General features: G+C 47.2%; 2 protein-coding genes across 2 annotated transcripts in view; one reads left to right on the forward strand and one right to left on the reverse strand.

Annotated features, from left to right (window-relative positions):
- SRP54 (signal recognition particle 54) overlaps positions 1–12,940 on the reverse strand; it is a 77,747-nt gene extending 64,807 nt beyond the window's left edge. The window contains exons 1-2 of the mRNA XM_075330570.1: positions 12,745–12,940; positions 257–363 (exon numbers count right to left, since the gene is read on the reverse strand). Of these exons, the coding sequence (XP_075186685.1) occupies positions 257–334 (78 nt within the window). The 5' untranslated portion in view covers positions 335–363; positions 12,745–12,940. The remainder of the gene's footprint in view (positions 1–256; positions 364–12,744) is intronic.
- Positions 12,941–13,224: 284 nt separating this feature from the next.
- Positions 13,225–24,685, forward strand: part of LOC142258106 (uncharacterized) — a 40,400-nt gene continuing 28,939 nt past the window's right edge. Inside the window, exons 1-4 of the mRNA XM_075330571.1 lie at positions 13,225–13,332; positions 16,849–16,970; positions 19,876–20,014; positions 24,549–24,670. Of these exons, the coding sequence (XP_075186686.1) occupies positions 13,236–13,332; positions 16,849–16,970; positions 19,876–20,014; positions 24,549–24,670 (480 nt within the window). The 5' untranslated portion in view covers positions 13,225–13,235. The remainder of the gene's footprint in view (positions 13,333–16,848; positions 16,971–19,875; positions 20,015–24,548; positions 24,671–24,685) is intronic.

Below are 24,685 nucleotides of genomic sequence, written 5' to 3' on the forward strand. Positions count from 1 at the left end.
CAACATTGTGCTGCTCTCAGATTACATAGTGAAAACCTGCTGACAGATTTCCTTTAACAAAAAAAAAACACAACCCAGAAACATGTAGGTGATCATTAAAAAAATCAATTGAATATACCAAGAGGCTCAAGTATCTGACAACACCACTCTGCAAAAAGAAAATTACATGGAAAAGTTAGTGAACCCATCTAACATTGATAAGAAAGCCAAGCATTATCCAGAATTAATACTCTGAGTGCTAGAGAGCAAACCTCACCTCTTCATTAATGATTGTGGCATTGCTCAAAGAGCGCAGAGCCGAGGTTATCTTCCGTCCGAGGTCTGCCAAAACCATTTTGGCGGCTGAAAGCTAATCACCCTAACCTGCAATACAAAATAACACAAATAACATTTACATAAATTTAAATGGCAAAATAAGTTATAAAACTGAAATTCAGAGACAGAAAATGGCTACATTAACACACAACTAGTACACATGACCTGGGGTAGAGTTCCTGGCCTCTTTCTCTCTCTGACGACTCCATTTGCATATACAGATTCACTGAGGAGCACTGCATGGCCAATAAGTCTCCTTGCACAGATATTATTCGTAGAGAAGGACTGCATGGCCAATAAGTCTCCTTACACCGATTTGATTTACAGAGAGGCATCGCATGGCCAATAAGTCTCCTTACACCACTTTGATTCGTATAGGAGCATTGAATGGCCAATAAGTCTCCTTACACTAATTTCATTCGCAGAGGAGCATTACATGGCCAATAAGTCTCCTTACACCCATTTGATTTGTAAAGGAGCATTGCATGGCCAATAAGTTTCCGTACACCAATTTGATTCATGGAGGAGCATTGCATGGCCAATAAGTCTCCTTACACTGATTTAGGACTCACAAAAAACACACCACACACACAATTCCCCCTCAGACATCCAGGGGCTGAAATTACCTTTAATCTTAATTGACCTCTTTATTAGGCCATTTCGGCAACAATATATATTATATATATATATTTTCGTATAAGGCTTCGAGCCATGCAATCATGAGAAATAGCAAACTACTTTTGTAGCGAGTCAGTCGGATTGTTATAGACGCCCTGGTCACCAGGGAAAGCATCTCTGGAAGAACTGTTCATCCGTGAACAGCTGTACACAATCCCTAGATGACAAAGTTTAATGCCAGCATGGCCCGGAGGTGTGTTCTGCACGCTGCCAACAGACGGGAGCAGTCAAAAAAAAAAAAAAAAAAACAAAAACGAACAAACAAACGACGTCCTCTGGGGCAAAATAAAACAGCACATGAACACATGAAAGTGGAGTTTAGTGGATGCCAAGTGTAAAGCTTGGAGGGTAAAATCTAATGTATTGGGCATAGGAATTTGGTATATTTTAGTGACACTACTTTTTGCCTTGGTGCATTTTAGCAAGTCTGAAAAAGTGACAGCAAAAAGATGGACCTGTAAATTGTGTAATCAAAGCAAACCGGCGCAGTAAAAAATTTATTGATTTTAGTAGCACTTAAGGCTACTTTACACGCTGCGACTTCGCTAGCGATCTCATTAGCGATGTGAAATTCTAGATCGCAAGTGCGATCTTTCGAGATCGCACATTCGTAAAATAACCTATGTGCGCTCTCAAAAGATGGCACTTGCGATCTAGAATTTCACATCGCTAATGAGATCGTTAGCAATGTCGCAGCGTGTAAAGTAGCCTTTACTGTTATATGTATGACCATGGGTGACAGACCGGAGTTGGCTCCTGCCATGTCGGAGCTCACCATGATGAAGCAGGCCCCTACCACGCCAGAGCTCGCCACACCAGGGCCTTTCAAATTGGGGCCAGATCCCATCAAATTATCTGGATCTGCCAATGATAATCCTCTACAGAAGCATTCAAGTCTGTAAAACGTTTAAAACATAACTTCTTCATACTTTTCCCCGGCATGGAGGATCTCTGACCATTATATTAGGGGGACATATTCACCACTGGTTCTGGTTTGACTACAAGATCATAGCCACCAGTGTGAGGACATCATCAGACAGATCATCCACCCGGATCAGACCTGTGGCACTCCTGGACGTCACATCACAGACAGCCTGGCTCTCATGCGGGACACTGTTGGGTACATCAAGGCCTGTCAGGAGGCACAAGCATCCCTGATCTTGTTGGATCAGGAAGAGGTCTTCAACCAGGTTTCCCATGAGTTCCTGGGCAAAGCACTGCATGGGTTAGGTTTGGGTAAGATATTTTGTTCATATGTCCGTCTAATGTATTTTGACATCCAGAGTTTAGCATTGGTGAACAGTTGGTACACGGACCTCTTCCCGGGGGCCACACAAGGCTGCCCTTTATCACCTTTTTTTGTTAGTGTTAGGCTAGGTTCACATTTCCGTTGTTTATGATCAGTCACAATCCGCCGCTCTGATAAAACAACGCAATCTGTTTGGCGGATTCCGTTGTTTCCCATAGACTTGTATCAGCGGCGGATTGTGACTGATGCCCTTGCGTTGCATTCTCCGCCCGATTGATCAGTCGTGGAATGACTGACCGTCGGGCGGCAGGAACGCAGCACGTAACTTTGAGGAGCGAAATCCTTAGGATTTCGCAGCGCATGCTCTTTCGGCGGGCGAACGACCAGCTGATCACCCGGCGGCCGGCTGCTGTGAGCGATCAGCTGATCACCCGGCGGCCGGCTGCTGTGAGCGATCAGCTGATCTCCTGGCTAATGAGAGCGATCAGCTGATCATTCTCTCGCTCTCGTTTTACAACGGAATCAGCTTTCTAATTCCAATTATTGTCATCCGTTGTACAACGCATCAATCACAAGCGTCAAGCAATGCACGTGACTGATGCAAAACAATGGAAATGTGAACCTAGCCTTATAGAACTCTTTGCAGAGGTTATCCGACAGAATGGAGAAATCAGAGGGACCACCGCACCAGGAGCAAAACGCTTCGAGGTCAAGTGCTCGCCGTACATGGATGACATGACTGTTTTCTGCAAGGACCGGAGTTCAGTCAACGTCCTCGTCCAGACGTGAGAGCTTTGGACATGCTTCAGGGGTCAAAGTCACCTGTTGGAAGTCATGTTTTTTGAGAAGTGGCAGCTGACCTCCTCTGCCTCTTCCCTTTCAACATCCAGCTGGATGTCATCAAAGTTCTTGGGGAGTGGCCCTCATGTCTTGGAAGCAACGCTTGACCAAGATCGACAAACGTTTGGATTCTGGAGCCTCAGATGTCTTGTCAAGGGAGAAATTTAGGCAAGACTGCTAATGGAGTCTTTGTTCAGGGCAAATCCAAAGGATGGGTTCAAATTAGGTATCTCCACAGAATAAATAACTCAGAAGCAATGATCACAGAAACGGTGTTCACTCTTTGAGCCAGTATAGGCGACTGACTCATGTATTCCATAGATCAGAGATCAGTATTACATTTCAACCTTCAGACATGTACAAAAGTATCAATCTAGCTTTTCTCACACATCAAAACAGTACAGGGAGGTGCGTAGGGACATAGAAACCCACATTTCATCCCACGGATAATACATTCCCTCTGTGTGAAACCACTGATAAGCATGAATACCTTCTCTGTTCATTGTTTGTACATTTGTCCATTAGTCCTTGGTTAACTCTTTCTTGACCATACAGCTTAGAATCATATTATGGCGTCTCTGCAGTTGTCATATAGACACACAGATAATTATGCAATGACATCTATATTTTGATTATTTACATACACAGATAATCTTATTACATTTGAACGAACAATCTATAGCCCAGGCTACCTTCACAGTCTCACTTGTGAGGGCACAGCACTGGTCCTGAGTAACGAGGTACTGCTAGTGCTGCAGTAGACAGCCCAGGCCTGGCCTCCCCTTGTCACCGTGTGCATGGCTATTACCAGAACAATGTTTTGCTTTGTCTGTGGAGATTCAAAATTGAAAGATTGAAGCGGACCATCATGTACAAAGAGCCTCGCAAGGGCGGGAAGAGCGTTGCCGATATCCCAACCCTCCTCAGATCCTCCTTTGCATGTGTTGCCAGACTATGCAAGTCAAGAGAAGTGCTGCAGGCGGGTCCATCTCTCACCTTTTCCTGCTTCCCTTCTGAAAAAGACTCTGCTAGGACAAGTAGGACAGTTCCTACCCTTACAACTGGAGGATGCCATAGTTCAATGGAGAGGTCGTTCAGTTTGTGGGGAAACACCATCTGGAGAGACTCAAGCCCAATTGGTGGAAGCCAAAGACTATCCACAAACTCAAAGCAAAGGATGAAGTGGACAATATTCCAAGACTCGATCATGACACTGGAGCAATGTTATCGGACAGGTTGACCAATGGGCACAAGGATTTGTCGTGGATGGCGATACAGGGCGGACTGTCTGTCCAGTCACTTATGCATGCTTGGAACCTTTGCAAGTCCTGGTACTGCCCGAGGTGCCCCTTCATGGAGGAAACATAGTTTTGCTCAGCGCCTTTTGATTGTTTTGGATAATGACCAGAGGAACTCTGTCCTCAGAGCGAGCCTATCGTACCATTCAGTACTATACAGACTCTTCACAACATTGGAGCCTTCCAGGAGGCTTGGCGCCTTATTAACAGCTTTATGGACACTATTTGGGTTGACATGAAGCGGCTCGTCTTGAGGAGGGAGAGGATGTCAATCCAGGGCTGACGCAGGCCGATTCACAGCCCACTCTGAGACTGCTCCATCATGGATGGTCTAGATGACGCCACCGAGGATTAAGCCCCTCTTCCAGTTTGTTTGGTCTTTCAATAAAGCTTTGGGCCTGGGATCCCCCCACCCCCCCCATCTCACCCCTTCCCCAATTGCTGATTCGTTATCGTCTTTCTTTTCAGCCTGAGGGCTATGTGTAGCATTGGAGTTTGAGGTTTAGTTTAGTTGGTCATACCTTTATGCTATGCAAGGCCTGTGCCACACTCACGTTAAAATCACGCACGTGCCGCGAGACACGTATTTTCCCTGCGTGTTGCATTTGGCAAGTACGTGTCTCCGGTACGTGCGGGCCACGTGTGTTCTCCGTGTGCTATCCGCGATAACACACGGAGAAATGGTAATTTGCATACTCACATGGTCCTTCCTGCTGTCCGTGGTGCTGATCTTCGGTCTCCGGTCCTGCCGACTCCTCGCTGCTGCTGTTTCTGGCCGCAGTGAAGTGAATATTAAATGAGCATAATGAGCAGCGGTCGGCAGCAAGTGACAGCAGCGGCAGAGACTGCAGGGCTGGAGAAGGCAAGTAAAGGTTTATTTTTTTTCTCTGACATGTGAGTTTTCTCCGGCACGTGTCACAAGGGACCGCATCCACACTACACCCGTGTGGTACGGGTGCGGGCTGTGTGATACCCATGATGCCGGATAAAAACGGACCACACGTAAGGAACACACGGACACACGCAAGTATGGAACAGACACACGTTCCGTTCCAAAATGCTTACGTGTATCCAAACCAATAACAATACATAGGTACCGGAGACACGGGCACACGTGGACCTGAAAAAACTGCCAAACACGTAACGGAGGCACGGATGTGTGTCGGAGGCCTAAGAATGATTGTAGAATTAAAGGGACTGTCACCCTTTTGAGTTTTTTTTTACGTATTAATATGGGCATACAGGTGGCATAGAGTAGAAATCAGCCATACCTGTATGCCTCATGGATGAGGGGTCATTTTGCACAAATCCTCTTTTATATCTTCTATCTTCCAGGCTATGGGGCACGTGCTACCCGGAAGATAAGCCAGCCTCCATTATACAGGAATCCTCCGCTACTATTCCCTGCTGTTCCTGTAACATAAGGTGCATGGCCGGAAATCCTGAGCCTGTGCATTCTGCCCGCCGTCCCTCCCTGCACTGTTCTGCCCTTCAGCGTGCACTGGCTTCAATTATGCTGTGTGCAGGAGCCGAGGAATGTCTGCTGTGTCATTGTGCAGGGGATCAAAACAATTTGCCAATGGCAACTAGAAACCCTAAACTAAAGACTGATCTATTAAAATCTAACTTTTAATTCATTATTTAAGATATAAAGGGACATACAGTTTAAAATCACTAAACATTGTGGTCTAACTCTGATTGGTATATAACCGTTCCCAATAGAGTGATTCCTAATCCAGACTGGCGTCTGTGAGTGATCTCTATATTATTCTTGTCATGAATGACCACTAATGCTTGCTAATTAAAAGACATGAAGCAGTAGCCTCCCCAACATGTTTCACCACACTGGCGTCATCAGGGGGCTGAGGCTAATACTGACTTACTCTGTGTTTGAGGACCTTTTATAGTCTGAACCAAATACTGACAGCAGAAGTAACCAATAGTAATCAGTGTCATATAGTGTGGGGAGGAAAAGGAGCCTGTCATATCAAGAGGGGTGTGTTTCCCTTTAAATGCCACAAGATGTTTTGCTAATTCAGCTGTCTGTTACAACGCAGCTTGTGCATTGGTCAGATCTGTTTAACACTATATTCCCTTAAGATTACAAAGTATTACAGTCCCATCACCATAACAGGGCAGTAGACAGATTCCTATCAAAGTTTTATAGAGCAAATAGTATACAATATATAGTACAAAAGTGAACACGATCACTGTCAGTGTGATCGCAGTCGGATGGCATCTGCTCAAACCGCGCATGCGTCCGCACTTAGAGTCTAAAGAGTGAGGGATTACTAACCGCGCATGCGTCCCCTCTTAGACTCGGAGGAGATGATCTTTGCTTAATGCGCGTGCGCCCACACTTAGAAGCAGGGAAGACAGTTGCTTTCAACTGCGCCTGCGTCTACACTTAGAAACAAGGGGAATAACCATTCATAATGCGCGTGCGTCTGCACTTAGATGCACGGAGCATAATTTCCTCAATCGTGCCTGCAGCTATACTTAGACTATGGATCATATATGCTCACACTTAAACTCTAGAGGGATTCTCTCTTGCTACAAATATGTCCCTCTTTAGAACTGTAGGAAAACTATATTAAATACTATATGTACACTATATTCGAAGCTGCTTTGGCATATATATGTCCATGCTTAAAATGGGGTAGGATTATATCTCAGAGAGACAAGCTTTTCAATGATATGTTCCGATTTCAAACTTCAGTTTTATCTGACACTGATAATTGTAATAGGGTCTGCAATAAAAATTATTATATCTCTTTAATATACATCTAATAAGGTCCCATATAATAGATGTCCACAGATTTTCTATATCTATATGGTATAGGATAATTAATTAATTTGTATGGGGGTAGAGACTGTCACACAAAAAGTCTTACAGATTATTAAATAAAGGCTGTATATGTGAAGCCTTCATTCAAGCCATTTGGGCTCATACAGTTTAATCTAAAAATCCACCTCGCCTCCTCTTTTAGCAATAGTCTATCCAAATTTCCTTTCCTTGCTCCCAATTTAACTTGTCTAATACCCCAAAATTTCAAATCTAGGGGATTTTCACTATGACAATATCTCATGTGTCTAGAGAGAGGTGTATCCACTTTGGTGTTGATTGTACTAATATGCTTCGAAATCCTCCTCCGAAACTCTTGGATCGTTTTCCCCACATATAGTTTTTTACAAGGACATATTGCTCCATAAACCACTCCCTTCGATTTACAGTTGATTCTATCTTTTATGACATATATCTGGTTGTCTAACGGGTTGGTAAACTCTCTCTGTTTCGATAGATAGCTGCAAAAGGAGCATCTTCCGCATGGATGGGAACCCTCTTGTAATCTTGTTAGCCAATCTCTTTCCGGATTCACCTTAGACTGAGTGAAATGGCTATGAGTTAGAGATTCTCTCAGATTCTTCCCCCTGCGGTAACACCAATCACCGAGTTTAGGTCTGGGTCGGCTCTAAGAATGGGCCAATATTTTTTTAGGATGTTGTAGACCTCTCTAGAACGTTCGTCATATGTGCCTATCACCCTAACCGGTGAGCTTTCATTTTTCTCCTTGTTCTTTGTCAGGAGTTCATCACGGTTCATTCCTTTTGCCCTATTGAAGGCTTTATGTAATACTTTTTTTGGGTAACCTCTTGCAGTAAAGAATTTAAATAATCTGCTACACTCTACTCCAAAACTTTTGTCATCAGAGCAATTTCTACGAGCTCTCATGTATTGTCCCACTGGGATCCCTGCTTTTAGCGGGATAGGGTGCCAGCTATCCCAATGCAACAAATTATTTGTCGCAGTTGGTTTTCTATAGGTATTTGTTTGTATGTTGCCATCCCCATCAATGGTGATTGTCAAATCCAGGAAATTGATGGTTTTATTACCAATCTCGTGAGTGTAATACATACCAATCCTATTGTTATTCAGAATAGTAACAAAATCCTGGAAGATATCTATTTCACCCTCCCATAGGATAAGTACATCGTCGATGTACCTACCCCAAAACAAAATGTGGCTAGTGTAAAAACTCAAATCCTCAGAAAATACAAAAACATCCTCCCATCACCAGATTAGGGGTACCGCCATGGGTACGACTTGTGCGCCCACTTTCGCAAACCTTTTTTGGGTTGGTGGGAGGATGTTTTTGTATTTTCTGAGGATTTGAGTTTTTACACTAGCCACATTTTGTTTTGGGGTAGGTACATCGACGATGTACTTATCCTATGGGAGGGTGAAATAGATATCTTCCAGGATTTTGTTACTATTCTGAATAACAATAGGATTGGTATGTATTACACTCACGAGATTGGTAATAAAACCATCAATTTCCTGGATTTGACAATCACCATTGATGGGGATGGCAACATACAAACAAATACCTATAGAAAACCAACTGCGACAAATAATTTGTTGCATTGGGATAGCTGGCACCCTATCCCGCTAAAAGCAGGGATCCCAGTGGGACAATACATGAGAGCTCGTAGAAATTGCTCTGATGACAAAAGTTTTGGAGTAGAGTGTAGCAGATTATTTAAATTCTTTACTGCAAGAGGTTACCCAAAAAAAGTATTACATAAAGCCTTCAATAGGGCAAAAGGAATGAACCGTGATGAACTCCTGACAAAGAACAAGGAGAAAAATGAAAGCTCACCGGTTAGGGTGATAGGCACATATGACGAACGTTCTAGAGAGGTCTACAACATCCTAAAAAAATATTGGCCCATTCTTAGAGCCGACCCAGACCTAAACTCGGTGATTGGTGTTACCGCAGGGGGAAGAATCTGAGAGAATCTCTAACTCATAGCCATTTCACTCAGTCTAAGGTGAATCCGGAAAGAGATTGGCTAACAAGATTACAAGAGGGTTCCCATCCATGCGGAAGATGCTCCTTTTGCAGCTATCTATCGAAACAGAGAGAGTTTACCAACCCGTTAGACAACCAGATATATGTCATAAAAGATAGAATCAACTGTAAATCGAAGGGAGTGGTTTATGGAGCAATATGTCCTTGTAAAAAACTATATGTGGGGAAAACGATCCAAGAGTTTCGGAGGAGGATTTCGAAGCATATTAGTACAATCAACACCAAAGTGGATACACCTCTCTCTAGACACATGAGATATTGTCATAGTGAAAATCCCCTAGATTTGAAATTTTGGGGTATTAGACAAGTTAAATTGGGAGCAAGGAAAGGAAATTTGGATAGACTATTGCTAAAAGAGGAGGCGAGGTGGATTTTTAGATTAAACTGTATGAGCCCAAATGGCTTGAATGAAGGCTTCACATATACAGCCTTTATTTAATAATCTGTAAGACTTTTTGTGTGACAGTCTCTACCCCCATACAAATTAATTAATTATCCTATACCATATAGATATAGAAAATCTGTGGACATCTATTATATGGGACCTTATTAGATGTATATTAAAGAGATATAATAATTTTTATTGCAGACCCTATTACAATTATCAGTGTCAGATAAAACTGAAGTTTGAAATCGGAACATATCATTGAAAAGCTTGTCTCTCTGAGATATAATCCTACCCCATTTTAAGCATGGACATATATATGCCAAAGCAGCTTCGAATATAGTGTACATATAGTATTTAATATAGTTTTCCTACAGTTCTAAAGAGGGACATATTTGTAGCAAGAGAGAATCCCTCTAGAGTTTAAGTGTGAGCATATATGATCCATAGTCTAAGTATAGCTGCAGGCACGATTGAGGAAATTATGCTCCGTGCATCTAAGTGCAGACGCACGCGCATTATGAATGGTTATTCCCCTTGTTTCTAAGTGTAGACGCAGGCGCAGTTGAAAGCAACTGTCTTCCCTGCTTCTAAGTGTGGGCGCACGCGCATTAAGCAAAGATCATCTCCTCCGAGTCTAAGAGGGGACGCATGCGCGGTTAGTAATCCCTCACTCTTTAGACTCTAAGTGCGGACGCATGCGCGGTTTGAGCAGATGCCATCCGACTGCGATCACACTGACAGTGATCGTGTTCACTTTTGTACTATATATTGTATACTATTTGCTCTATAAAACTTTGATAGGAATCTGTCTACTGCCCTGTTATGGTGATGGGACTGTAATACTTTGTAATCTTAAGGGAATATAGTGTTAAACAGATCTGACCAATGCACAAGCTGCGTTGTAACAGACAGCTGAATTAGCAAAACATCTTGTGGCATTTAAAGGGAAACACACCCCTCTTGATATGACAGGCTCCTTTTCCTCCCCACACTATATGACACTGATTACTATTGGTTACTTCTGCTGTCAGTATTTGGTTCAGACTATAAAAGGTCCTCAAACACAGAGTAAGTCAGTATTAGCCTCAGCCCCCTGATGACGCCAGTGTGGTGAAACATGTTGGGGAGGCTACTGCTTCATGTCTTTTAATTAGCAAGCATTAGTGGTCATTCATGACAAGAATAATATAGAGATCACTCACAGACGCCAGTCTGGATTAGGAATCACTCTATTGGGAACGGTTATATACCAATCAGAGTTAGACCACAATGTTTAGTGATTTTAAACTGTATGTCCCTTTATATCTTAAATAATGAATTAAAAGTTAGATTTTAATAGATCAGTCTTTAGTTTAGGGTTTCTAGTTGCCATTGGCAAATTGTTTTGATTGCTGTTTACCCCTACGCTGACTGATAGAACGAGTTTTTTCAGTAGCTATTGTGCAGGGGAGAGACTGCAGGCAAAATGTGCAGGCGCCGAGCACCTGACATCACAGGGACTCTGAAGAGAAGGGAAGGAAGAATCATTTATAATGAAGACCGGAGGCCGGCTTATCTTCCGGGCAGCACACGCTCCATAGCCTGGAAGATATCAAAGTTGATTTTAAATATAAAAGATGATGTCTCCTTATCCATGAGGCATACAGGAATGGCCAATTTCACCACTATGCCACCTGTATGCCCATATTAATAACAAAATACTCAAAAGGGTGATAGATCCCCTTTAAGGCCTTGTGCGCACTAGAGGGAATTTCCCGCGAATTTGCTGCATGTTTCGCTGCAGAAAATGTTCATAATATCTCTGCAGTGATTCACCAGCAAATCCTATGGGGGGAGAAAAAAAAATGCTGTGCGCACTAGGTGGATTTTGACAGCTGCATGTTTTGCTGCCGGATTCCCGCAGCAAAAACAACTGCATGTCACTTCTTTTCCGCAGGTAGCTGCGGGACTGGCTACCGGAGGAATCTCCAGTAATGACAGGCCTGGATTCAGTTACCTGCACTGAACTCCGGAGCCGTCACCTGAGCTCCGGAGTGCAGCGTAAACTAAACTGCGAGCGCCGAGTGATTGATTCCCCGGCGATTGCCATTTAGTTCAGTCTGGTCTGATCTCCGGAGCTCAGGTGACAGCTGTAGAGAGGCCGGGCTGCACTCCGGAGCTGTCACCTGAGCTCCGGAGATCAGCCCGGCCTGAACTAAACGGCAATCGCCGGGGAATCAATCACTCGGCGGCGCTCACAGTTTAGTCTAAGCTGCAACAATCGCCGGGTAATCACTCAGCGGCGCTCGCAGTTTAGTCTAAGCTGCAACAATCGCCGGGTAATCACTCGGCGGCGCTCGCAGTTTAGTCTAGGCTGCACTTCAGTTCAGTGCAGGTAACTGCGGCCAGGTCTGGTATTACTGGAGATCCCTCCAGTAGCCAGTCCAACGCTGGCTGCAGCATTTCCACACCAAATCGGCAACAAATCCGAACAAACTGCATGCGGATTTGGGTGCGGTATTTTCCCGCAGGTGTGGAAATCTTACTGAGCCTCCGTAATTTTCTTAATGGCCTAAAAGGGGTTTTCCACTACTAGGACAACCCCTTCACACTCCACTCGTTTCCTTCAGATAACATAATGAAGCCTATACTCCCATCTCACACCGTTCTTGCAGTGCCACGGTTCACGTGGGGTTATGACATCACACGAGCCCGGCGTCCAATCAGCGCCGGCTTCTATTTGCCCGCCATAGGACCAAACGAGAAAAGTCAACAGGAAGTGAGCGCTGCAGCTGGTGATCACTTCCTGTTGATTGTTTATTTGGTCCGAAAGTAGAGAAAGAGAAGTCGACACTGATAGGGCGCGGGGCTCGTGACCTACCGTGAACCGCTAGGAGAGGGCGCCGGTGCAGGAGGGGTGTATAGGCTTTATTTTTTTACCTGGGGGAAGCAGGTGGAATCTGAAGGGGTTGTCCTAGTGGTGGAAAATCCCTTTAAGTGTGTACCAGGCTGCGGCACAGTGCAGTGTTGGTACTTTATTGATGCATGATAAGGACTGTATGCCATTCCTGTGGTCAGGGGTCCCTGTGCCCCCGCAGCTGCTGGGCTCCTGCCCACACATACCCTTGGTATCCGGCGCCCCTTCTCCGGGTGTCACTGTCTCCTCCGCCCCCGGCGGGACGGCGCCTCCACGTCTCCTCCTCTCTCCTCGGTTCTCGGAAACGACGACCTGATTCTAAACAGAACCACACGGAAACCCGAGCAGACGGCAGATCCCAGCAGCTTCCGGTCTGTAGGAAACGTCACCACATGCAGGCGACCTTTCACCTTTAGCCAGGGTTCTTCTTCCTCCTCCGGTGTTGCACTTATTGCCTTCCCCCGGCCGCTGTGCGCGCTTACGACCGTTCCTACTAATGAAGAGGCAGCGGCTGCTGAGGATAGTTAAGGCTAATTTGGGTAAAGTGCTGCTTTGGCTGTACGTTTAATGAGAGCGGTGACAGACTGAAGCCGAGCTGAGCCCGGGTCCCCCTATAGCCGGTCATAGGGGTGCTGTTGGTGGCGGCCATCTTGGTACACCCAATGGATGTAACGTGATTTCATGACTGTGGAGGTAGATGGATGTAAATGAAGCTCAGAATGCCCTCCTCACACTGCTGGGGCAGGTGTCCTCGGCTGCCCTGCCTAAGGTTATCCAGTGGATGAAAACCAGCAGTAAGAAGTCCGGGGCTCATTTATGTATTTGTACAATGAATGTCCAGTTCTGCTACTCCAGAGAGTCAGTCTATTGCTATCTGTTATCAGCCTGGGGTGTCCATGATTAGTGACCGTCTTCCATGGATACCTTTATCACCATTTATACAAAGGGTGTGACTGACAGCAGCTGCACTTCACGTTCATTACCTCTATGGGATCGCTCGCTCGTCGTTTCTTCATATGTCTGTGTCTACAGCGCCCCCGTATGAGTCAGGAGAACACGCGGCAGTGCAAGGGGATGCTTGGGTTTGGGTTTTTTTGCATCTGGTTAATCTTGGATAAATCTTCTACTGTCTTGTAGGTAGAATCCCATTTTGTATACCGCAGTCGTTACTCCAGAATTGTCAACTATCTGGCTGGAAATAGGGAAACTAATCCAGGAAAAAATCTCTTGGGTGCCCCCAATACACCCGAGACTGCGCTTGTAGGAAGGTTTCTTGTGCGCGACACCATTATCCTTCATTATCAGATTCCCCGTGTGGAGGGCAGGCAATGGGGTGACACCTAAGTGTAGTAAGGGCATGGACAGGAGTCAGGCGAGGGTTTTGTATGCTGCCATCAGTAACCCCCCAAAAGCCCATCCCAGATAGACGGCTACTGCCAACAGCCTCTGCCAAAAAGGTAAGTTTTACAAAAAAAACCTCAAAAGTGGAGGCTGGTGCCCCTTTTTTGGCCTTTCCCATGAATTGAGGCTTAAAGGGGTCACCTATCACTTTCAATTTTTTAATGTGCCAGGGAGAGGAGAAAGGTGGAAAAAGATACCAACCACAACAGCGCCGCTCCTCTGCACTCTAATATGACCCCACTGGTCTCCTGGCTTTAATATTTGGTGGGGTGCGCCATGTCGCCACTGCTGCTCCTTCACTGCTGTTTTCACTTTTTGTCTAGGCCAGAATCTCAGTGCAGATCAGCGGTGCCATTGGGGTAGACAGGTATCATTTATTATTTATTTTTTTCTTTAAAGGGAATCTGTCATCAGGTTTTTGCTACCTAAGGCTAGGTTCACATTTCCGTTGTTTTGCATCAGTCACATGCGTTGCTTAACGCATGTGATTGATGCGTTGTACAACGGATGACAAAGAACAGAACTCATTGTCGGACTCCGTTGTGTGCGGGGGGCGGAGCGCGAGGGGGCGAAGTTCGAGGTGGGTGGAGCCGAGCGGGGCCGTGGCGCTGAGGACGTCAGTGCCGCGGGGACTGAAGGGCTGGGGACAGGTAAGTGTGTGTGTACATGCCGAGTGCGGGAGGGGGCGGAGCCAAGCGGGGAAGTGTCGGCCTCCCTGCACATGTATCCAGGGTAAATATCGGGTAACTAAAAGCAAAGCACTTTTTGCTTGGTTACCCGATATTTACACTGGTTACCAGCGTACACCGCTTAGCGCTGGCTCCCTGCACACGTAACCAGTGTAAATATCGGGTAACTAACCAAAGCGCATTGCTTAGTAACCCGATGTGTATCATGGTTACGTGTGCAGGGAGCCAGAGAGAGCATGCGCAGCGAAATCCTACGGATTGCACTGCTCAAAAAACGCTACATGCTGCGTTCCTTCCGCCCCGCGGTCAGTCGTTCCACGACTGATCAGTCGGGCGGAGGGTGCAACGCAGCATCATCAGTCACAATCCGCCGCTCATACAAGTCTATGGGAACAACGGAATCCGCCAAACGGATTCCGTTGTTTACCAGAGCAGCGGATTGTGACTGATACAATTTAACGGAAGTGTGAACCTAGCATAACCGAGATTAGCTTATCCCCTTCACCGTTTTTCGTTTTCGTTTTTTCCTCCCATTCTTCCATGAGCTATAACTTTTTTTTTTATTGATTTTTTTCCTAGTCTCTTTAGAGGACTTAAAGCTGATACAATTGTGTAAGAAAAAGACCTCGCATCCCCTCACGTAGGTGCTCTGGAGAAAACAGACAGTAATATAGGATAACTCCGGCACACTACTAATTTCCCATAAGAACCAAAGAGACACAGTAAATTGATTTCAAAAATCCTTTTCTTTTATTTTGCTGGTGCAAATGTGAAAAAAAGTTCTGTACAAGGGTCCGCCAAGTAACGTTTCGGCCAATTGGCCTTCCTCAGGTCCGACCTGAGGAAGGCCGATTGGCCGAAACGTTACTTGGCGGACCCTTGTACAGCACTTTTTTTTCACATTTGCACCAGCAAAATAAAAGAAAAGGATTTTTGAAATCAATTTACTGTGTCTCTTTGGTTCTTATGGGAAATTAGTAGTGTGCCGGAGTTATCCTATATTAAAGCTGATACAGTCCGATCGCTTATGCTGTGCAAAGCATCAGCAACGCTCTATACAGCAGAAATGCTGATCTCTTATGAACGCTGATCTCCAATCCAACCTTTTCAGTTAGCTGCACATGTCGGCTGATAAGATCAGTCGTCGCGTGTGGGGAAACATGCAGGCTTAGTGTGCGAGCCCACATTAAAGGGACAGACACGACTTTGGATGTACCATTTGTGAAGGGGTTAATGTAGAGACTGTGACCCTGATTGCAGTGATGTCTCCCTTGCTGTAGTTTTGATAGAATCATTGCTTTATCAGCAGGAGATTATCACTAGAGGACTAGTAAACCTGCTGCCTTGCAGTCCAGCCACGCCCACACCACTGATTGGCAGCTTTCTCTGTACATAAACTACCAATCAGTGGTGGGAGCAAGGTTATACAGAGCTCCTGAATATAGAACACTACCTGGCAGTAGGTTTTCTAGTCTTCTAATGATAATCTCCTGATGGTAAAACAGTGATTTTTTTTTTTATTTGTTATCAAACTGCAGCAAGAAGACCAGTAAGGGTGCTCTCACACATCCGGCTTTTCGCCGGTTTGACCGATGCGGCGCACGCCAGTACAGTATGATACAGTACAGTGGCAGCGCCGCAACTTCCGGGTCACATGCTCCAGTCACATGACAGCATGTGACCGGCGCTTGTTGCGCTGCCAGTGTACTGTATACACTGTACTGGTGTGCGCTGCATTTGTCAAACTGGCGAAAAGCCGGATATGTGAGAGCGCCCTAAGTGACACATAACTGGAATCAGGATTTCTGCCCCTACATTATGCTGCTTTCAGATTAGGTGGCAAACACCTGGATTCTGAATATTTACAGACAGACATTGCATAAGGCCCCTTTCACACATCAGGTTTTTTTTTTTTTCTTCCATCAGTCAGATTCCGTCTTGTGACTGATGTGACGGATCCTTGTAAAAAAATGGATCTGTCGTACTGCTTTTTTCATGGGAAAGGTTATTTGCTAATGAAAACCTATATCACCCCATCCCGGACGAGAGAGCAGACGGACGGAAAGGTCAGATCTGTCACCATGGTGCACGCTGTGTGGGAATCGTCCCCCGATGACTGATCTGCAGGCGCTGCGGTCACACGTCTGATGGCTACAGAGGAGATCAAGCTTGCCCTGCTGTCAAATTCTTTTCTACAATGAAGTGTTTTATGTTTTTAAGGTGAAATAGAAGATCTACTAACAAACAATTCAGATGTTCTTCTCCACAATATTGCTGATGACTTGCGAAACTGCCTCCCAGTGGAGGCGATGATGATATCAGAGAAGCAAGTAATGGAAGAGGTGAGCTATTGTTTCGGAATAACTTTTTAGTCTTCTACACAATTCATCGTTGCCTCAGAAATGGCAGATTTTACAGGTTTTGCGGAAGTGAAGGTGTCCTCAGATAATGACCTTCAAGGTGTGATGAGCGGGCACTTCCATGCTCAGGTACGCGGTACTTGTAACTAGTGATGAACGGGCACTACCATGCTCAGGTACTCGGTACTTGTAACTAGTGATGAACGGGCACTACCATGCTCGGGTGCTCAGTACTGGTAACTAGTGATGAGCGGGCACTACCATGCTCGGGTGCTCTGTACTCGTAACTAGTGATGAGCGGGCACTACCATGCTCGGGTGCTCAGTACTTGTAACTAGTGATGAGTGAGCACTACCATGCTCGGGTGCTCAGTACTTGTAACTAGTGATGAGCGGGCACTACCATGCTCAGGTACTCGGTACTTGTAACTAGTGATGAACGGGCACTACCATGCTCGGGTGCTCAGTACTCATAACTAGTGATGAGCGGGCACTACCATGCTCGGGTGCTCAGTACTCAACTAGTGATGAGCGGGCACTACCATGCTCGGGTGCTCAGTACTTGTAACTAGTGATGAGTGAGCACTACCATGCTCGGGTGCTCAGTACTTGTAACTAGTGATGAGTGGGCACTACCATGCTCGGGTGCTCAGTACTTGTAACTAGTGATGAGTGGGCACTACCATGCTCAGGTGCTCAGTACTCATAACTAGTGATGAGCGGGCACTACCATGCTCGGGTGCTCAGTACTCAACTAGTGATGAGCGGGCACTACCATGCTCGGGTGCTCAGTACTTGTAACTAGTGATGAGTGAGCACTACCATGCTCGGGTGCTCAGTACTTGTAACTAGTGATGAGTGGGCACTACCATGCTCGGGTGCTCAGTACTTGTAACTAGTGATGAGTGGGCACTACCATGCTCGGGTGCTTGGTACCTGTAACTAGTGATGAGCGGGCACTACCATGCTTGGGTGCTCAGTACTTGTAACTAGTGATGAGTGGGCACTACCATGCTCGAGTGCTTGGTACCTGTAACTAGTGATGAGCGGGCACTACCATGCTCGGGTGCTTGGTACCTGTAACTAGTGATGAGTGGGCACTACCATGCTCGGGTGCTTGGTACCTGTAACTAGTGATGAGTGGGCACTATCATGCTCGGGTGCTCAGTACTCGTAACTAGTGATGAGCGGGCACTACCATGCTCGGGTGCTTGGTACCTGTAACTAGTGATGAGCGGGCACTACCATGCTCGGGTGCTTGGTACCTGTAACTAGTGATGAGCGGGCACTACCATGCTCGGGTGCTTGGTACCTGTAACTAGTGATGAGCGGGCACTATCATGCTCAGGTGCTCAGTACTGGTAACTAGTGATGAGCGGGCACTACCATGCTCAGGTGCTCAGTACTGGTAACTAGTGATGAGCGGGCATTACCATGCTCGGGTGCTTGGTACCTGTAACTAGTGATGAGCGGGCACTACCATGCTCGGGTGCTTGGTACCTGTAACTAGTGATGAGCGGGCACTACCATGCTCGGGTGCTTGGTACCTGTAACTAGTGATGAGCGGGCACTACCATGCTCGGGTGCTCAGTACTTGTAACTAGTGATGAGTGAGCACTACCATGCTCGGGTGCTCAGTACTTGTAACTAGTGATGAGTGGGCACTACCATGCTCAGGTGCACAGTACTGGTAACTAGTGATGAGCGGGCACTACCATGCTTGGGTGCTCAGTACTTGTAACTAGTGATGAAGGAGCACTACCATGCTCGGGTGCTCAGTACTTGTAACTAGTGATGAGTGGGCACTACCATGCTCAGGTGCACAGTACTGGTAACTAGTGATGAGTGGGCACTACCATGCTCGGGTGCTTGGTACCTGTAACTAGTGATGAGCGGGCACTACCATGCTCGGGTGCTCAGTACTTGTAACTAGTGATGAGTGGGCACTACCATGCTCGAGTGCTTGGTACCTGTAACTAGTGATGAGCGGGCACTACCATGCTCGGGTGCTTGGTACCTGTAACTAGTGATGAGTGGGCACTACCATGCTCGGGTGCTTGGTACCTGTAACTAGTGATGAGTGGGCACTATCATGCTCGGGTGCTCAGTACTCGTAACTAGTGATGAGCGGGCACTACCATGCTCGGGTGCTTGGTACCTGTAACTAGTGATGAGCGGGCACTACCATGCTCGGGTGCTTGGTACCTGTAACTAGTGATGAGCGGGCACTACCATGCTCGGGTGCTTGGTACCTGTAACTAGTGATGAGCGGGCACTATCATGCTCAGGTGCTCAGTACTGGTAACTAGTGATGAGCGGGCACTACCATGCTCAGGTGCTCAGTACTGGTAACTAGTGATGAGCGGGCACTACCATGCTCGGGTGCTTGGTACCTGTAACTAGCGATGAGCGGGCACTACCATGCTCGGGTGCTTGGTACCTGTAACTAGTGATGAGCGGGCACTACCATGCTCGGGTGCTTGGTACCTGTAACTAGTGATGAGCGGGCACTATCATGCTCAGGTGCTCAGTACTGGTAACTAGTGATGAGCGGGCACTACCATGCTCAGGTGCTCAGTACTGGTAACTAGTGATGAGCGGGCACTACCATGCTCGGGTGCTTGGTACCTGTAACTAGTGATGAGCGGGCACTACCATGCTCGGGTGCTTGGTACCTGTAACTAGTGATGAGCAGGCACTACCATGCTCGAAATAGAAATGTTCCCCAAGTGCTTAGGACTGTAAAAAAGTAACAGACGGCGTGATGATTCCTTCCTGGCACTCCGCTGACTCTAGAGCAGGCCGCTGTTGTGTACTTGTGTCTTCTGGACTATGATTGTCTAATAATAATAATAATTAATAGTCTTCTCCCTCTTGTGTATTGTTAGATTCAAAGTCTCCAGAGGCCGACCCTTCACGTAGACGCTTTTCTTTATGATGATGACACAATTGACTCATTATGTGAAGAAGGAAAGATGAGCCGTAATTACTGTGTGTCATGTGGGTCCACAAAAACTGCTCCCCTGGGTGAGTCCCTGGCTGTATGTACCGTGAGCGAAGACGTCAGCCCACGAAAAAACAACTGTAGGTAAAAGGGTCGTCTGAGCATACAATATGGCGGACTTATCCTTACCATCGGTCATCAGTATCTTTTGGCGAGGGTCAATGATGCATCTCGTAAACACATAGCATTCTTTACCAGTCATCCTCACAAATCTGTGTCATTTTAAAGGGAACCTGTCACCATGTTTGGTGACTATAAGCTGCGGCAATCACCAGTGAGCTCTTATATACAGCATTCCAGAATACTGTATACTGTATAATAGCCCAGGCCGCTGTGTAGAAAGTAATTAACGCTTCTATAATATTCACCTAAGGGGCAGTCTGGTCCGATGGGTGTCCCTGGTCTCCATTCTGGTGCCTCCTCTCTGCTGCGTTCTCCGTCTTCCTTCTTCTGAGGCCTGTGTGCAGAACACGTTCTACATCATCCACACAGGCCTCCATTGCGGTCTTGCGCAGGCGCACTTTAATTACCCTGCTCCAGGTAGATCAAAGTACTGTAATACGCAGGTGCAAGAAAAGGGGAAAGACCACCCGCGTATGCGCACTACAATACTTCAATCTTCCCTGAGATCAAAGTGCGCCTGCGCAGGACCTCAAAGCCAACTTGTGTTGATTACATAGGACACATCATGCACACGGCCTGCGAAGGAGGACGGCGATCTCCACAGAGAGGATGCGCCAGACCGGATACCAGGGACACCCATTGGATTAGACCACCCCGTAGGTGAGTATAATTATTTTTTACATTACAGCGCGGCCTGGGCTCTTATATACAGTATTCTGGAAAGCTGTATATAAGAGCTCAGTGGTGGTGGCCGCAGCTTATAGTCACCAAATCTGGTGACCGGTTCCCTTTAAGACCGTCTTGCTTAAGTTTTGTCCACATGTTTATTTTTTGCTAGAAATGTGTACCACAATTTGAGTATTTTTGGCGCATCATATTTCACATTATGGCACACCACTTGTCTGATAACCCGCACTCCATTTCAGCGAGGCAACGCCTTCTAGTTGACAAGTTGTATAAAAGGGTCTTAACCTATTATCTACCAATGGCCTTCTTTTTGGGACGCTTAAAATTCATTAAATTAAATAATTATTCATTTAATTCATTCATTAAATTCATTAATTTTCCTTAAATTTCATTTTAAATTTTTTTTTTCATAAAGCTGTCATTTAATAAAAAAAAATGAAAACTTCTAATTTGGCAAGTAAATGGGTTAAATATATGAAAAAGAAAATGGTGCAGATTATACCCATCTCCAAGACCCTATCCCGATATGTAGTAGGTGTAATAATATTAGCAAATACCTCCAATTAGAAATGTAGTATAGCCATGTCTCTTACCTCATGTGCAGGGCATTGCAGCTTAGGTGTCCATGGTTACAACACAAGCAACTAACTGCCATTATATGAGTAACTAAAAGGTGGCCCGATTCTACGCATCGGGTATTCTAGAATTTACGTATTGTGTAGTTCATGTATGATTATATATATATATATAGATAGATAGATAGATATAGATGTTGTTGTGTGTAGTTACCAAGTGTTTGTGTAGGGGCTGTACATGTTCTGGGTGTGGCGGGGGGTGAGAGCGGTGTTGTATGTGTGTTGCGTTGTTTGTGGAGCGCTGTGTGTCTGTCGCGTTGTGTGTGTGTGTGTTGCGCGGTTTGTGTGTGTGTGGTGTGTTTTGGGGGGAGGTATGTTTTGTGCAATGTGTGTGTTGTGCGGTATGTGCGTATATTTATGTATGCCGCGGTGTTTGTGTGTTGGGTGTTGTCTGTGTGCAGCGTTGTCTGTGTGTGTGGGTGTCTGTGTATGGCGGTGTTTGTGGTTCCCTGTGTGTGTGTGTGTGTGTGTGTGTGTGTTGGGGGGAGGTGTGCACCTCCCATCGTGCTCCATCCCCCATGCTGCGCACCCCCCATCATGCCCCATCCCCTATGCTGCGCATTCCCCATCGTGCTCCATCCCCCATGCTGCGCACTCCCCATCGTGCTCCATCCCCTATGCTGCGCACTCCCCATCGTGCTCCATTCTCCATGCTGCGCACTCCCCATCGTGCTCCATCCTCCATGCTGCGCACTCCCCATCGTGCTCCATCCCCCATGCTGCGCACCCCCCATCGTGCTACATCCCCCATGCTGCGCACCCCCCATCGTGCTACATCCCCCATGCTGCGCACTCCCCATCGTGCTACATCCCCCATGCTGCGCACTCCCCATCGTGCTACATCCCCCATGCTGCGCACTCCCCATCGTGCTACATCCCCCATGCTGCGCACTCCCCATCGTGCTACATCCCCCATGCTGCGCACTCCCCATCGTGCTACATCCCCCATGCTGCGCACTCCCCATCGTGCTACATCCCCCATGCTGCGCACCCCCCATCGTGCTACATCCCCCATCGTGCTACATCCCCCATCGTGCTACATCCCCCATGTTGCGCACTCCCCATCGTGCTACATCCCCCATGCTGCGCACTCCCCATCGTGCTACATCCCCCATGCTGCGCACTCCCCATCGTGCTACATCCCCCATGCTGCGCACTCCCCATCGTGCTACATCCCCCATGCTGCGCACTCCCCATCGTGCTACATCCCCCATGCTGCGCACCCCCCATCGTGCTACATCCACCATGCTGCGCACTCCCCATCGTGCTACATCCCCCATGCTGCGCACTCCCCATCGTGCTACATCCCCCATGCTGCGCACCTCATCGTGCTACATCCCCCATGCTGCGCACCCCCCATCGTGCTACATCCCCCATGCTGCGCACCCCCCATCGTGCTACATCCCCCATGCTATAATAGTTCTCCTATTATACTCAGAGAGGAGTATAATAGGAGGACTATAATAGGAGGAGTACTCCTGGGGTGAGAGGAGTATAATGCCGGCTCCCTGCACATGTGTACCGGGAGCCGGTGTACGCTGGTAACTATGATACACATCGGGTAAGTAAGGGACCTTAGTTACCCGATGTGTATAATGGTTACCAGCGTTCACGGGCTCCGTCAAGATCCCAGCATCGCAAGGTTATGTCTGGCGCTGCTGGGATCGTGACGGAGCCGATGTAGAAGCAAGCGATATCCCAGGATGTTGTGAGTGTGTGGATGTGATGTGTGAGGTGTGTGTGAGAGTGAGTGTGATCTGATGTGTGTGTGTACTCACCTGGGAGTCGGAGCTCCGTGTCAGTTGGGCCAGAGCGAGCGTGCATTGCGTGAGGGGGGCAGGGCCTGCAGAGAGCCGGGGCGAGAGGCCAATCCGTGTGGGGGGGCGGGGCCATGGCGAGCCCAGCGGCCAATCAGCTTTGTGTCACCGTAAGGACACAATTTTGGAGCATTAAAGACAGACAGACAGAATAAGGCAATTATATATATAGATGCACTATAGCTGCTGATTGGAGTTACCGTATTTTTCGCTTTATAAGACGCACCCCAAATTTAGACATAAAAAAGGTAAAAAAAAGAAAAATGGGGTCCGTCTTATACTCCGGTGTTCTCTTACTGGAGGGGGGCAGCAGTGGTGGTGAAGCGGGGTCACAGGAGGCACAGGTTGTGCTGGCAGGCGCGGCGGGTCAGTAGCAGCGGGTCCGTGATGGCAGCGGCGGGTGAGTCGTGTAGCAGGCTGCTGCAGTGAGTGTCCTAGTGTCCGCGGTCCCGGTTCAAATGATGGCTCAGTGGTGGCAGCGGCGGTGACTGCTCAGTGGTGGCAGCGGTGGTGACGGCTCAGTGGTGGCAGCGGCGACTGCTCAGTGGTGGAGCAGACCGATGCGGTGTTTTCCCAGTGTGTCCGCGGTCCCGATTCAAGTGATGCCGCCCGCAGCGGCGCATGCGCAGATGGAGCTCTCATCCAAGAGCTCCATCTGCGCACGCGCCCGCTCCAGGCGCTATCATTTGAAAGTGGGACCGCGGACAAACTGCGTAACTTGCTGCACAGCCGCACGCACAGAGTGGCAGCCAGCAGGCTGCCCGCCCACCCTGTGTGCAAGCGGCTGGGTACCTGTGCTTTCGTGCGGGCAGCAGCCAGGTGCCCGCACACAGCGACCGGCTGCCGCCCGCACACAGCCACAGGTACCCGGCTGCCACTGCACGCAAGCACAGGTACCCGTCCGCTTGCACGCAGCCACAGGCGCCCGATCGCCGCACAGACAGGATTCCCAGGTACCGCTATATTTGGATTATAAGACGCACCCCCCATTTTCCTCCCAAATTTTTGGGAGGAAAAGTGCGTCTTATAAAGCGAAAAATACGGTACATATCTGGTGGTTAGCGCACAGGAGATAACAAAAAAAAATAAAATGCACCCAAAGAGGTGCATAGTTTATCACGACTGGCCTGCAAAAACGCCAAACGCTTTGATGAATTGGAGCCAAGATCTCTGGACCGGAGACTTGTAGGGAAGCTGACATGTTATGGGCTATGCATCTGGAGTTTCATAGATACAATATTGTAATTAGTATTTAGTGCCTTAGGAGTCACTGACTACTTTCTACTTGCTTGCAGACTTTCTTTCCCATTCTTTCTCCATTGTGGAGCTCAGGTTCCTTTTCCACCATGTTTTACCTGATCTGAGTGAGAAGACCGTATTAGATGTGGGCTCAAGACTTGGAGCTGTCCTGTATGCGGTAAGACGTGAGATC

This window comes from Anomaloglossus baeobatrachus, chromosome 12, assembly GCF_048569485.1.
Source record: "Anomaloglossus baeobatrachus isolate aAnoBae1 chromosome 12, aAnoBae1.hap1, whole genome shotgun sequence".
In the NCBI taxonomy this organism is placed as follows: Eukaryota; Metazoa; Chordata; class Amphibia; order Anura; family Aromobatidae; genus Anomaloglossus; species Anomaloglossus baeobatrachus.